We start from the raw sequence: 14,528 nt of genomic DNA, 5'->3' as shown, positions 1-14,528 counted from the left end.
CGCCCAGCGCCCCTCTCTCGTCACCAGCGACTCCAAAGAGCCAGACGGACCAGCCTCGCCGCCTCCCTCCCCTTCGGCCCTGGTCCCGGAGCAGCGGCGGCCTTGCCGTCGAGGCGCGGCTGCAGCGCCGCCCCGGAGCTCGGCCAGGGTCAGGCCGGGGCCGGGGCGGTGACTAGCGGGCAGCCAGGGAGGGGCCCTCGGGCTGGGCAGGACCGGGAGCCTCTCCCCCGGCCAGGGGACGCAGCGGGCAGTCGTAGCCGAGGCTTCTCCTCGCCGCCACCGCCGCGGAGATGGGCAGCGTCCCCCTTGAGGCCCCATGGGCCACGGAGTCTCTCTTCCCGGCCGCCCCCGAGCCCCGCGGCCCCGTCAAGCGGGACTACCACCACCGGTGAGGGCGGTGGGGGCTGGGAAGGCGCCGGGCGGTGGGCGAAGGCAGAAGCCGGGAGGGCACCGGGCGCGCTCCCTCCTTCGCCGGCCGCCGCACCCCGCGACCCCCGGCACCTTCTGCGCTGCGACGGTGTTGTCGAGCGAAAGCGCCTCTGCCTCGTAGGCCGGGAGCAGCCCCCTGCCGCAGAAGCGGGGGTCCCGCGGGTCTGCCCAGCGCTGCCGTCTCGGACCGGGGCCGGCGGGAGGCCGCGGCGTTGGACGGGCAGCGCGGCGGGGCTCGGCCCGGAGGCCGTCGAAGCGGACGAGCGCAGCTGGGAGAGGCCACGGAGGGAGCGGGCGGGGGCGACGGCTTTGCCAGCGAGCCCCTCCATTCGCCTCCGAAGCAGGCGGCGCCCGGCTGGGGTCCTGGAGGGGCTCGCTGGGAAAGCCGCTCGGGACCGCCTTTTCTCAGGAGTCTCCCCCGGCTAAGCCCTGAAGGCCGACCGATCTCCTGGCCCCCGTGTGGTGGGGGGTGGGCGTCCCGGATCTGCCGAGGAAAAAGTTCTTGTTGAGAAGACGCCGCCGTTGAGGAAGGAAGGAGACGCCTCTGCGGGACTGCCCAGCCTGCCCTAACCCTAACCCCCCAGCAAAGTCGCCTCGAAGCGGAAGGGTGCCGAGGCAGTCACCACTTATTCATTTGGCCCCCTGAGTATGGAAAGCCACACTTAGCCAATTCTTAATTAAAATGCGTGGAATGCCACGCCCTTCCTTATTCAGCAATGAATAAGGTTGTGAGTTCATTATGGGATGTAGGTGCTCCATCCCTGGAGATGTTTTAAGAAGAGAGCCATTGTTGGAAATGGTAGAGGGTCTCTTGCTTGTGCAGGGGTTGGACTAGAAGTCCTCCAAGGTCCCTTCCAACCCTATTATCCTGTTTTGTGAATAAGCATTGGAATAAGGTCTGTTTCTATTACATACTTCTCCTTGGAAAAATGTCAGAATCCAGTGGGGTTGTAAGATTGTAAGAACATACATATAGGATTTTATGAATGGGATATAAATGGATTTTGACATTGGCTCTATATGTACTGATAGGCAGATTCTGATCTCATTTTTGTCTCCTGTTGAAAGGGCCAGAAATGGAGGGGATTTCACTTAACCCATTATCGCTGTTAGTTCGTGCCCTGGGCCAGTTACTATTGCTACCCTTGTGGAACTTCCTTAAGGGAGAGGAACCAGTTTGGATGGTTTGCCTCCTGTTGTTTGGGGATTCTCCGGGATTTCTGATGAGGAAATTCTGTTCAGGTAGTAAGCCAGGTGCCTTTTTCTGGGTCTGACTGGGAATGGCACCTTGGTTTACTGAGGGAAATGAAATGCCAGAAACAACACGTGGAGCAGCTTTGGAAGAAGTCTCCAAGTGAATCTGGCTGAGCATGTATACATGTCCATGTTTGGGTCTACACCATGTCAATGTGTGTGTGTGTGAATTATCCTGTTGTTAGCTGCGAAGTCATGTCCGACCCATCGCAACCCTATGGACAATGTTCCTCCAGGCCTTCCTGTCCTATACCATCTTCTGGAGTCTATTTAATCTCACGCCTACTGCTTCAGTGACTCCATCCAGCCACCTCATTCTCTGTCGTCCCCTTCTTTTATTGCCCTCAATCTTTCACAGCATTAGGCTCTTCTCCAGTGAATCCTTCCTTCTCATTAGGTGGCCAAAGTATTTGAGTTTTAGCTTCACGATCTGGCCTTCTAAAGAGCAGTCAGGGTTGATCTCCTCTAGGACTGACCGGTTTGATCGCCTTGCAGTCCAAGGGATTCGCAGGAGTCTTCTCCAGCACCAGAGTTCAAAGGCCTCAATTCTTTGGCGCTCAGCCTTTTTTATGGTCCAACTTTCACTGCCATACATTACAGTTGGGAAGACCATAGCCTTGACTATATGCACTTTTGTTGACAGGGTGATGTTTCTGCTTTTTAGCGTGCTGTCTAGATTTGCCAGGAGTAAGCGTCTTTTAATTTCTTGGCTACAGTCCCCATCTGCAGTAATCTTGGAGCCCAGGAAAATAAAATCTGTCACTACCTCCATTTCTTCCCCATCTATTTGCCAGGGAATTGAGAGGGCCGGATGCCATGATCTTGATTTTCTTAATGTTAAGTTTCAACCCAGGTTTTGCACTCTCCTTCACCCGCAACAAGAGGCTCTTTAGTTCTGTTTCACTTTCTGCCATTAGAGTGGTATCATCTGCATATCTTAGGTTGTTGATATTTCTTCCAGCAATCTTAATTCCAACTTTTGATTCACCTAGCCCTGCCTTTCACATGATGTGCTCTGCATATATGTTAAACAGGCAGGGTGATAGTATACAGCCTTGCCAGACTTCTTTCCCAATTTTGAACCAATCAGTGGTTCCGTGTCCAGTTCTCAATGTTGCTTCTTGGCCCACATATAGGTTTCTCAAGAGACAAATAAGATGGTCTGGTACACCCATCTCTTTAAGAACTTACCGCAGTTTGTTATGATCCACACAATCAAAGGCTTTAGCATAGTCAATGAAGCAGAAGTAGATGTTTTTCTGGAACTCTCTAGCTTTCTCCATGATCCAGCGTATGTTGGCAATTTGATCTCTAGTTCCTCTGCCTCTTTGAAATCCTGCCTGTACTTCTGGTAGTTCTCGATCCACATACTGCTTGTAGGATTTTAAGCATAACTTTACTAGCATGTGAAATGAGTGCAATGGTGCGATGGTTTGAACATTCTTTGGCACTGCCTTTCTTTGGAATTGGAATGTAAACTGATCTTTTCCAATCCTGTGGCCACTGTTGAGTTTTCCAAATTTGCTGGCAAATTGAGTGTAGCACTTTTACTGCATCGTCTTTTAAAATTTTGAATAGCTCAGCTGGAATACTGTGACCTCCACTAGCTTTGTTGTTGCTCAGCTTTTCTAAGCCCACTTCACTTCACATTCTAGGATGTCTGGCTCGAGGTCAGTGACCACCTCGTTGTGATTATCAGGACATCAAGCTCTTATAGTTCTTCTGTGTGATTTTGCCACCTCTTCTTAATCTCCTGCCTCTGTTAGGTCCCTGCCATTTTGGTCCATTATCATGCCCATTTTTGCATTAAATGTTCCCTTCATCTCTCCAATTTTCTTGAAAAGATCTCTGGTCCTCCCTATTCTATTGTTTTCTTCTATTTCTTTGCGCTGTTCATTTAAGAAGGCATTCTTATCACTTCTAGCTATTCTCTGGAATTCTGCATTCAATTGGGCGTATCTTTCTTTTTCTCCCTTGCCTTTCGCTTCCCTCCTTTCCTCAGCTATTTGCAAAGCTTCCTGAGACAGCCATTTTGCTTTCTTGCATTTCTTTTTCTTTGGGATGGTTTTGGTTGCTACCTGTTGTACAATGTTGCGAACCTCTGTCCATAGTTCTTCAGGTACTCCGTCTATCAGATCTAGTTCCTTAAATCTATTTGTCACCTCTACTGTATATTCAACAGGGATATAATTTAATTCATACCTGAGTGGCCTAGTGCTTTCCCCTACTTTTCTACAGTTTAAGCCTAAACTTTGCAATGAGAAGCTCATGGTCTGAGCCACAGTCAGCTCCTGGTCTTGTTTTTACTGACTGTATAGAGCTTCTCCATCTTTGGCTGCAGAGCATATAGTCAATCTGATTTCTGTGTTGACTGTCTGGTGATGTCCATGTGTAGAGCCGTCTCTTGGGTTATTGGAAAAGAGTGTTTGCTATGACCATCGTATTCTCTTGAGAAAATTCTATCAGCCTGTGCCCTGCTTCATTTTGTACTCCAAGGCCAAACTTGCCTGTTATTCCGCTTATCTTTTGGCTTCCTACTTTAGCATTCCAATCCCCCATGATGATAAGGACATCATTTTTTGGTGTTAGTTCTATAAGGTGCTGTAGGGCTTCATAGAACCGGTCAATTTCATCCTCTTCAGCACCAGTGGTTGGGGCAAAGACTTGGACTACTGTGATATTGAATGGTTTGCCTTGGATTCGAACTGAGATCATTCTGTCATTTTGAGGATTGTATCCCAGTATTGCTTTTCCTACTCTTTTATTGACTATGAAGGCTACTCCATTTCTTCTGAGGGATTCTTGCCTGCAGTAGTATACCTGATGGTCATCTGAATTAAATTCACCCATTCCTGTCCATTTTAGTTCGCTGATACCTAAGATGTCGATGTTCAGTCTTGTCATCTCTTTTTTGACCACGTCCAGCTTTCCTTGATTCATGGATCTTACATTCCAGGTTCCTATGGAGAAAAATCTTTACAGCATCGGACTTTCCTTTCACCACCAGACACATCCACAGCTGAGTGTCCTTTCGGCTTTGGCCCAGTCGCTTCATTCTTCAATCTTTCTGGCGCTACTACTCTTCCCCAGTAGCATATTGGACGCCTTCCGACCTGAGGGGCTCATCTTCCAGCATCATATCGTTTTGCCTTTTGGTACTGTTCATATGGTTTTCATGGCAAAGATACTGGAGTGGGTTGCCATTTCCTTCTCCAGTGGATCATGTGTTGTCAGAACTCTGCTATGACCTTTCCGCCTTGGGTGGCCCTGCACGGCATAGCTTCATTGAATTATGCAAGCCCCTTCATCATGACAAAGTAGTAATCCATGAAGGGGGAATTATCCCTACTTCTCCCTTATTTTATTGGATGACTGCCATCTAGCAGTCTTACGAATGAATTAGCTTTATAATTTCCTACATGGCTGCTGTGACAGTTTGTGCAAAATTTTGCAAATAGAGTTGCTTAAAATCACTGTAGGGTGGACTTTTCCACATGGACCATCCTTATTGGTGACTGAAACATTTCCTCCTCCTCCTCCTCTTCCTCCTCCTCCTCCTCCAGGGAGTCCCTTGGGATGAGCTTTCTGAGGGAGCAAAGGGGCTTCCTTAGAAAGGGAGCAAAGTGGTTCCCTTCTGCTACCTGCTGGCTGGACCCCTGCATTTCCTTAGCTTATACTGGAAACGGGTCAGGATTTTGCATCTGGGAAATTGTGAATGCCTCATTGTGGGAAGGGGAACTTTTGGCAGCCTTAAAAGAATTGTGACGCAACCCCTCATGAAGAGAGCATTGATAGACCCCCTAATTTGTTTTCAAACTTCTCTTTTTAGGGCACATTGTTAAGATGGTGGTGGGCCAGTTTCATAGCAACCTATCTGGACTCCTTTCAGATAAAACTGAGGCCTGTTTTGGAATGAAGATAGCGTTGTTTCCTCTCTTGGGTGACCTGCATTGTGACATGGATGGGGAAAATAGCCCTCTCCTGGTTTTATTAGATCTATTGACAACTTTGGTATTATTGATCATCTTTGGACTGTCTGTGAGGGTTGGAGTCATAGGTGTTATTTTACAATGGAGGAATCAATTTGAACTGCTCATTCCATATTGGGCAGTTCCACTGAGTGTTGGTGGGGGAGGCCCGTTACTTCTGAGTTGCCACAGAGGAGAGAGGTCATCCAATGGTTCTTGGTACGGCATCATCAATGTGCTAGTAATACTCAATTGTACATCATCAATGGGCTATTAAGGGAGATGTTTTTGACATCGTTTAGCAGTTCCTAGAGATTGTCAGGATCTGGATGGAATTGGACTGCAGTTGATTCCTGGATATATCAGGTTCCTGTACTACACTTCAAGAAGTAGGTTCACAATTTGGGTGTTTCTGATTAATGTTTTTTGTTGGCTCAGCAGATGGAAGTTACAGCCAACAAAGGCTATGCCCATTTTGGCAGGTGTGCCAGTTGCAACCTTACCTGAGGCAGAAGGACCCGACTGCAGTAATGTCCTTATAACCAGCAAGTTCAAGTACTGTAATGTGCAGACTACAGTTCTTGGGGGTTGTTCTTAAAGAGTATTTGAGAACCATGATTGGTCCAAAATGCAGCAGGCCACATCTTTACAGACTCCTGTGTACACAGGTGCAAGAACACCATGGGAATGGGCTAAAACAAGGGCATACAAGGTCAAGAATAAACAGAGGGTCTGAGACATTTTCCATGACTTATATGGCAGGATTCTGCTTCTGGCTGTTGGGCGTTGCTCCCTCTGTTATTGAACTCTTAACACACTGAGTAGCCATGTGGAAAAAAAAATGAGAAAATGAAGATAGTGGCGAGGAATGAGACAATGGAATATCCTACAACTGTATCTGAACATACTTTTAGCTGAGGAAACAGTTCAATGCAATTACAGGTTCCACTAGGAAATGTAGGAACAATTGACTCTGAAAGCATTGATAACATGGATGCTATATCTAGCCATGGTTTGTTTGCTCATCCTGAAAGTCCACTCTGGCTCTTCTCTCCTGCCCCACCTACCAGCATTGCCACTCCACACACACCCCACAATCTGCATTGTTTTCTTTGTAGATCAGGCCTTGACCTAGGAGGGAAGGCTGTAGAGTGCCAGGAGGGGCGGGGTGGTGGTGGTAATAGCAACCTGGGTGAGCAAAGAAAGGGCTGACAGGCAGTTTGCAACTATTGACACATTACATGAAGCAATGTCCTGTTAAAGAGGATTGCAGACAATGATGAAATGCTCTGACGCAGAGGCTGAAGTCCAGGACCTTCCCGTTCTCTTCAGCAGGTGAACAGACTTTGCTGGAAGAGGTCAGGCATCCACCAGTAGAGAAAGCTGTTGGTGCTCCAATGGCAGCTGGCAACGGTCCTTCAAGCAGTTGGACATTTTCCATCAGAAAACCTCTTTGGGGAGCCAGACAGGCTCTGCAACCCCTGGTGGTTGAACAGGCTCAGTGAGCAGATGGAATCCAAAGTGACCCTTGGAAGGGTGGAAAAGGGCTTCAAGAAATGTTCGTACAGGGTGGTACTGATGAATGATTGGCTGCACAGGAATCCGGAGCAAGCTTAGGGGCTGCTGAGGCCATGCCATAGACAGCAGCCAATTCCTAAGGGGTAGCTTGACCAGAGAAAGTTCATTCAAGGCAAATTCTGTCCTCTGCCATGCCGGTGCAGTTAGTAGAGCTCTCTAGCTGGCAATCTGAAACCCTAATGCAACACAAAGACTGGAACACAGGCTCTTTGAAGGAAGCACCCAGACTTGAGAGAAAAGCAGCCGCTGGGTTGTGTAAGAAAGACCATGACACCCACTTCTGAAAGCTTCCACACAAGTCTCTGGTGGCCTCCAAAGAAATTCCCACTAGTGGCTTGGGCAGTTCTCTTGGGAGTTTGTTTGGGTTCTTTTCTAGGCTGCTTCATGTGGCTTCTGCCTTTGGAACTGCTGCTGATGGCCAGAAGACTAGGCCTGGGTCAATATGTGTTGCAAAACTCTGGCTACATCTTCTCTCTCTCTCTCTCTCTCTCTCTCTCTCTCTCTCTCTCTCTCTCTCTCTCTCTCTCTCTCTCTCTCTCTCTCTCTCTCTCTCTCTCTCTCTCCCCTCTCCCTCTCCCTCTCCCTCTCCCTCTCCCTCTCCCTCTCCCTCTCTCCCTCTCCCTCTCCCTCTCCCTCTCCCTCTCTCCCTCTCCCTCTCCCTCTCCCTCTCCCTCTCCCTCTCTCTCTCTCTCTCTCTGTCTTTCCAGGATCTTTGTGAACCGGAGCTTGGCACTGGAGAAGATAAAATGCTTTGGTTTTGATATGGACTATACCCTTGCAAGTAAGAGGCCTGGAATGCTGAATTGCTGGAGTGCATGTGGTTGCGGAGGGATGGGGTGATAACCAGCTGCAGGTTTCCTTGCATTTGGGGCACTTTTTTGCTGAGATGTTGCCCAACAGACCCTTGTGGTCTGTTATTAAATTGCATGCATGTCTCCTGATTCGACCCATCAGGGCCAATATGTTCTTGGGATGAGAAGAGAAGGTCTGTACTGAAGCTAACTCAAGAGTACTCAGTCTTTGGGAGCTAGCAGGGGGGGAGGGAGAGTTGCCCATTCACAAAATAAGTGACATGGAGGACATCTATCAGTCTGAAATATTACCTGTCCCCCTCCAGCAAGTGGGTCCCTTTTGTCTTTTGCCTCCCACCCCCATCCAGAATCACCACTCTCCTTTCAGTCAGTCATGGCTGCCTTAGCCTACAACTGATGATGATGGCATTTTGTTAATTACTTTTAGTGAGAATAAAATGTATTTGTGTGATAACAAAAATCCTTACAGGAAACCCATACAGATGGATACAGGATCCTAGCTAGTTACAGGATAGAAAATCAGGCTAAGAAAACTCAGCCCACCAGCCAACAAATTGGAGTTTTTAATTCAGGAAATTGCTGGGACCTTTGGCAGCTCTGGTGGGCTGCTTTGATCTCATTCCAACTGAGCATTACCAGGTTGCTTGTGTTATTCTGCATTCATGACCAGTTCACCATTTCACAAATAGATTTCAATATTTGTGCTGTTTTGAACCCCACTTTTCAATTTTTGAGATGACCATGAGAGCAAGCACAAAGCTCAGTTAGAAACTGTTGGTCTTTTACATTTTCTACTTTTCCTTTGGGCTTTGTGATAAAAAATGAACCAGGAATGGTAGGGGACTCTGCTCTTTTCTGCTGCAGTGTACAAATCTCCAGACTATGAAGAACTGACCTTTGAGCTGTTGCTGGAGCGACTGGTGTCTATTGGATACCCTCACGAAATTCTGGACTATAAGTACGATCCTGCCTTCCCTACCAGGTAACAAAATACCCAGTTATTTAATCCTTCCAGTTGCTGTTGGAGACTTTGATGCTGGACATGAATTGTGGGAGGGAGGAAACCCACTAATCTTTTCTTTTCATTCTTCAGGGGGCTGATCTTTGATGCACAATATGGGAACTTGCTAAAGGTGGATTCCCATGGCAATCTGTTGGTGTGTGCACATGGCTTCCATTTCCTCAAGGGGTAGGATTCTCATCCCTCCTTTGTTGCTATGGGGTTCATCTTCTGGTTCTCTCCTGAGACAACTGTAGTACAAGATGACAGAAAATATTATAGAATAGAAATAGAAATTTAGAAATAGATATAGAAATAGAATAGAAGATAGAATAACAGAGTTGAAAGGGAACTTGGAGGTCTGCTCAGGCAGGAAACCCTATACCAGGGGTAGGCAACCTTGGCTCTTTTATGACTCGTGGACTTCAACTCCCAGAATTCCTCTGCCTTATACCATTTCAGACAAATGGTTATCCAATCTCTTCTTAAAAACTTCTAGTGTTGGAGCATTCACAGCTTCTAGAAGCAAGTTGTTCCACTGGTTAATTGTTCTGTCAGGAAATTTCCTCTTAGTTCTAGGTTGCTTCAATCCTTGATTAGTTTCCATCCATTGCTTTTTGTCTTGCCTTCAGTTGCTTTGGAGAACAGGTTGACACCCTCTTGTTTGTGGCAACCCCTGAGATATTGGACCACTGCTATGGTGTCACCCCTAATTCTTCTTTTCATTAAACATACTCAATTCCAGCAACCGTTCTTTATATCCTTTAGCCTGCAGTCCCCTGATCATTTTTGTTGCTCCATTTGCATTGCCCCCTTCTTTTCCTGAAGGAAATCCTTGAAGGAGAGCTATTCCAAGGCCTCGTTGAAATTCCAGAAGATTTTGAGTCTCTCCTGCCTCTTTCCATTTCTGACTGCCAGAAACCCAGCCTGGAGCTCAAGAGCAAAGGCCCTGGGTCCCTACTAATGAGCAAAGATGCAGCCTGGATTTGGGGCAGTCACCCCTACAAGAGAGCAGGTCTCATGGGGAACCGAAAAGAGGTTTTCTGGATGGTTGGGAGTTCATTTCATACTTTCAACAAGACCGGTAGCTTGGGACAAAAGTCTTAGTAATGTTTGCCTTCAGTACAACTACATCTCTATCTCAGTGCTGATTTTTTCTGTTTTTAGGAGTGAAATCTGGAATTATTACCCAAACAAATTCATTCAGAGAGACGACATGAAACGTTTTCATATTCTGAATACTTTGTTTAATTTAACAGGTATTTACAAAGGGAGAGTTGGGAAGAGGGGTCAACCTCAGGCCAGGGCACTACCTGTCCAAAAGGAGGGTTTAATCTGGCTGTTCCTGGGTTGGGAGGAATTCTGGGCACAGCCACCTGTTAATTTCTGTGGAAGTGGAGTGCAAATAAAGCACCAAGTTTCCACTGTTTCCTATAGCCGGTAAGTATAAAATGTAGCTTTTTCTCCCTAAATTCAGCTCTCCAAGCATTCAAAGATTGCTTCAAGTTGGATGCTTTGTTCTAAACGTAAAACAAATTGCAAAATTTGACAAACTTTCTTCAGAGTGGCAACTGTTTTGGACCACAGCTAGAATGTTGAAAGGAAGAATAAAGGGAAAGAACTTGGAAGCAAGTGCAGATTGTACTCCTTGCTCCAACACACCCCTTGAACCCTGAATTGCTACTCTATCACCAAGAGCCTTGGTGGAGCAGTGGGCTAATGCCTCCTTAAGTAACACCAGCTGCCTGCAATTAGTGCAGGTTCGAGTCCCACCAGGCTCAAGGTTGACTCAGCCTTCCATCCTTCCGAGGTAGGTAAAATGAGGACCCAGATTGTTGGGGGCAATAAGCTGACTTTGTAATAATGCCGCTTGGGGTGTGTGTGAAAGGCCTAATAAGCAGGCATATACATAGAATGAAGGCTACTGCTAAGCTTGTAAGCTGCCCTGAGTCTTCGGAGAAGGGTGGGATATAAATGGAATTAAAATAAAATAAATAAAATATCTTGGGGCTTCCTCTAGTGATGTTCCTGAAATTGGGGACAAGGTTTTCTGCATAGGATTGACAAGGAAGTGAGGGGTAACTGCTGAAAAATTTATTAGAGCAATAGTACTATTCCTTGTGTAGGGCAGTGGTCCCCAACCTTTCTGGTTTTAAGGACTGTGGGGAGGAGGGGGCAAGAAAATGGTTCTGTGTGAGCAGCAGGTGCGTGCACTTGTAGCTCCATTTGTGTGGATCTTCACATACAGAAACAAACAAATGCCCTCCACTCACACAGATGGAGCTGCATGTGTGCACTTGCCTGCTGCTTGCCCAGCCCTGTTGCAAACCATCCACAGCACAGTACTGAGCCACAACCTGGCGGTTGGGGACTCCTGGTCAACACATTTTCTTTCTAAAGCATTTTGTATATACAGTGGTACCTAGGTACTCATCGTTAGTTGGTTCTGGGAGGTGCAATGAGTACCAGAAATGATAAGTACTAAACAATTTTTTCTCATAAGGAATAATGTAGTCACAAGACAACCGAAACTGACAAGTTGTAGCTTGTTGTGATTCAGGGTCAGCCTGTGGGTTCGGCAGTTGGGTCGGACGATTCAGAGGAGGAGGAGGAGGGGGGTGTTGGAGAGCTTGCTGAGGATAGTATTGAGGCTCCACAGAGCCCTCAGCCAGGCCCCTCCCATCTGGTTACGACGCAGACCCAGCTGTGTGAGCCTGACAGCGTGGATGAAGATGACCCACAGCTGGCCCTGTTCAAGGACGCCCGACGCAGGAGGCAGTCAAGCAGGAGTAAACAGAGGAAGGCAGAGAGAAGCCACGCCCTGAACTGTTTAAAAGGGGAATGTGGGAGGGCTGGTTTGCTGAAGGCAACCGTTTGAATAGCTCCTGTTTCATGGTTCGTGTCTTGTTTTGCTCTGTTTGCTTTTGTGTCCATAAATTTGGCAGGCTTAGTTCCAGCCTCTTGCCTTCTTGTAATGGGGTTGTCCCTGCCTTATCTGCAGGGCCGGTAGTAGGCTGGTACAGAACATAGCTTGGGCATTGGGTACCAAACAAACAATGAACATTGTGACAAAACTTTTGCACCAATGCGTTGAGTTCCAAATTTGATGAGTTTCAAAGCAGTTGAGCAGTTGAGCCACTGTACTACTGTATTTTAAACCATTTTCCTGTGACTTAACTTTGGCTAAGTTTATATAACTTAATTAGCTGAGCCAGTTTAAGATCCAGCAGCTGCATTTGCACAATACACGAACCTTGTTTTAACATTGGTTAGGGGTTTTTTTGTGATTTAGCATGTGGCACAAATCCAGACCTTGAGGTCCATGAGGAAATGGATTCCTTTGATGAGCAAGTGAAGATGTTTGGCAAGTGCAATCTTTGTACTCATGGTGTGGTGCAAACAATTTCCCAAGCATGGCACCTTGCAGGCTAAAGTTGACTACTTCTGGTTTAAGTTGAGCTGCCAGAGCCAGATGGATTTTCCAGGCAGTGCCAGCCCGAAGTGGGCCTCCCCCATGGCCTAGAGGGGGCTTCCGCTCACCCTTTTCTCCCTCCCCACAGAAACCTACCTCTTGGCCTGTCTCGTGGACTTCTTCAACAACTGCTCCAGATACATGAAGTAAGCCTTGTGGCTGAAGCCCTTGGGTGGTCTAACCTGGCCTCATCTGGGTGGAGGGTGCGGCCCGGGGTTTTAGAGCCTTCTGGGATGCCAACCCCAGTGTGACAAGGGGCAGAGGCTGGGAACTCTGTTCCAGTTTGCAAGTTTACTTTTGTTCCTGGGCTCTCCCTGTTGTGTGGAATCATGGCTGATCTCACCTTGGACTTGTTCCTCTTTCACTCTCAGTTATGAGACTGGCTACAGGCAGGGCAACCTCTTCATGTCCTTCCGCAGTATGTTCCAGGATGTCCGAGAGGCCATGGATCATGTTCACCTTTCAGTAAGCAGAAGAGTGGGGAGGAGGAGGAGGAGGAGGCATGGATGCGGCAAAGCGCTTTGGATAGACCAAGATATTTCCTTGCATTATTTATTGTAGTGAGCCAAACGTAAGAGCCTGCTTGGTCTAGTGGTTGAGATGTTGGATCAGGAGTGGGGAATGGGCACGGGCATGATGTGAGCTGGGTGATTTTGAGCCAGCCCCTCTCACTAGGAAGAAAAAGGCCATGCAAATCACTTTAAAGAATGATGCCGAAAAAGTGCAGTGTTCCAGGAGTCAAGAGAGACTCAAAGCCACTAAAAACCAAACCAAAATTCACCACCTAGTCATGTCTTAACATTTGCAGTTCCAAGGCAGCTTAAAAATAACTTCAAAATACATTGATAAAGTCATATTAACTATTGGTAGTAAAAATCTTGGATATGAGGGAAGAGTTAGAACTTTGGGCCTGCCTTGATCTACTGGATCACTTTCAAGCTGCCATGGGCATTCAAGAGACCCACAATTGCTTGGCCTGGGTAGTGACACTGAGCTCATGTGGCCTCCTCATCTGTTGCTCTCCTAGGGCTGCCTCAAGGAGAAAATGCTGAAGGACCTGGAGAAGTATGTGGTAAAAGATGTAAGTGAGCTTACATCTTGGCTTGGAGAGAGAGTTGTTGCAGAAGAGGCCCCTTTTCAGCCCCTGAAATCCTATCTTGATAAGCCTTCTCTTGAAGACACTTGTTGTGACTCAGGGCCAGCCTGTGGGTCCGACAGCCGGGTCCGATGTATCGGAGGACTCAGATGTGGGGGAGGAGGGAAACGAACCGGCTGATGATGATTTGGAGGCTTTGCAGAGTCCTCAGCCGGGGACCTCTTCTCAGCTGTGTGAGCCCGAGAGTGCGGAGGATGATGACCCACAGCTGGCCCTGTTCAAGGACGCCCGACGCAGGAGGCAGACGAGCAGGGACAAACAAAGAAAGACTATGGGACTCCTCGGGAGGAGGCACAGGGAGACCACGCCCTGAGCTCTCTATAAAAGAAGTGTTTGGGGAGGGGCTGGTTGCTGAAAGCAACTTTTCCGCTTGAGAAGACAAGCTCTTGTGTTTTTGTTAACTGCGTAATTAAATCTTGGCAGAAGCCTTTTAGCCTTGGACGCTTTCCAGACTCTTCTTTTAATTAGGGGTTGCGAGAAGAGGGCTGGTTCAGAACAGTTTGCTTTCAGCCACCCACCCCTTAATACTACGATGGAGCAGCTTCTTGCCGAGAATGCCCAGCTCAACCAGCAACTCACCTTGCTGGCCACTCAGGTGGCACAACTGCAGGCTCAGGTACATGCTGCCCCCCCACCCAGGAGGAAATGTCAGATAGCTATGCCGGATAAATTTGCTGGTAAACCAGAACTGTTTCCTGCCTTCCTGGGACAATGCCAGCTTTATATCAGCGTGAGAGCAGCTGATTTCCCCACTGACCGAGATAAGGTGGGATTCGTGTTGAGCCTTCTGTCGGGAGATGCAGCTCGTTGGGGCACGCCTCTGTTGGCACAGCCTAGCCCTTTGTTGGATAACTTTGGG

The 14,528-nt window shown here is 47.8% G+C and overlaps 1 protein-coding gene across 1 annotated transcript in view; it reads left to right on the top strand.

Annotated features, from left to right (window-relative positions):
• Positions 1-212: 212 nt before the first annotated feature.
• LOC308671633 (cytosolic purine 5'-nucleotidase-like) overlaps positions 213-14,528 on the top strand; it is a 28,924-nt gene continuing 14,608 nt past the window's right edge. Inside the window, exons 1-8 of the mRNA XM_081333984.1 lie at positions 213-388; positions 7,937-8,010; positions 8,906-9,023; positions 9,135-9,230; positions 10,209-10,300; positions 12,602-12,659; positions 12,885-12,978; positions 13,541-13,594. Of these exons, the coding sequence (XP_081190110.1) occupies positions 291-388; positions 7,937-8,010; positions 8,906-9,023; positions 9,135-9,230; positions 10,209-10,300; positions 12,602-12,659; positions 12,885-12,978; positions 13,541-13,594 (684 nt within the window). The 5' untranslated portion in view covers positions 213-290. The remainder of the gene's footprint in view (positions 389-7,936; positions 8,011-8,905; positions 9,024-9,134; positions 9,231-10,208; positions 10,301-12,601; positions 12,660-12,884; positions 12,979-13,540; positions 13,595-14,528) is intronic.

Source organism: Vipera berus (assembly GCF_964194415.1).
Source record: "Vipera berus genome assembly, chromosome: 8".
NCBI lineage: Eukaryota > Metazoa > Chordata > Lepidosauria > Squamata > Viperidae > Vipera > Vipera berus.
This window is presented reverse-complemented; position numbering and strand designations above follow the sequence as displayed.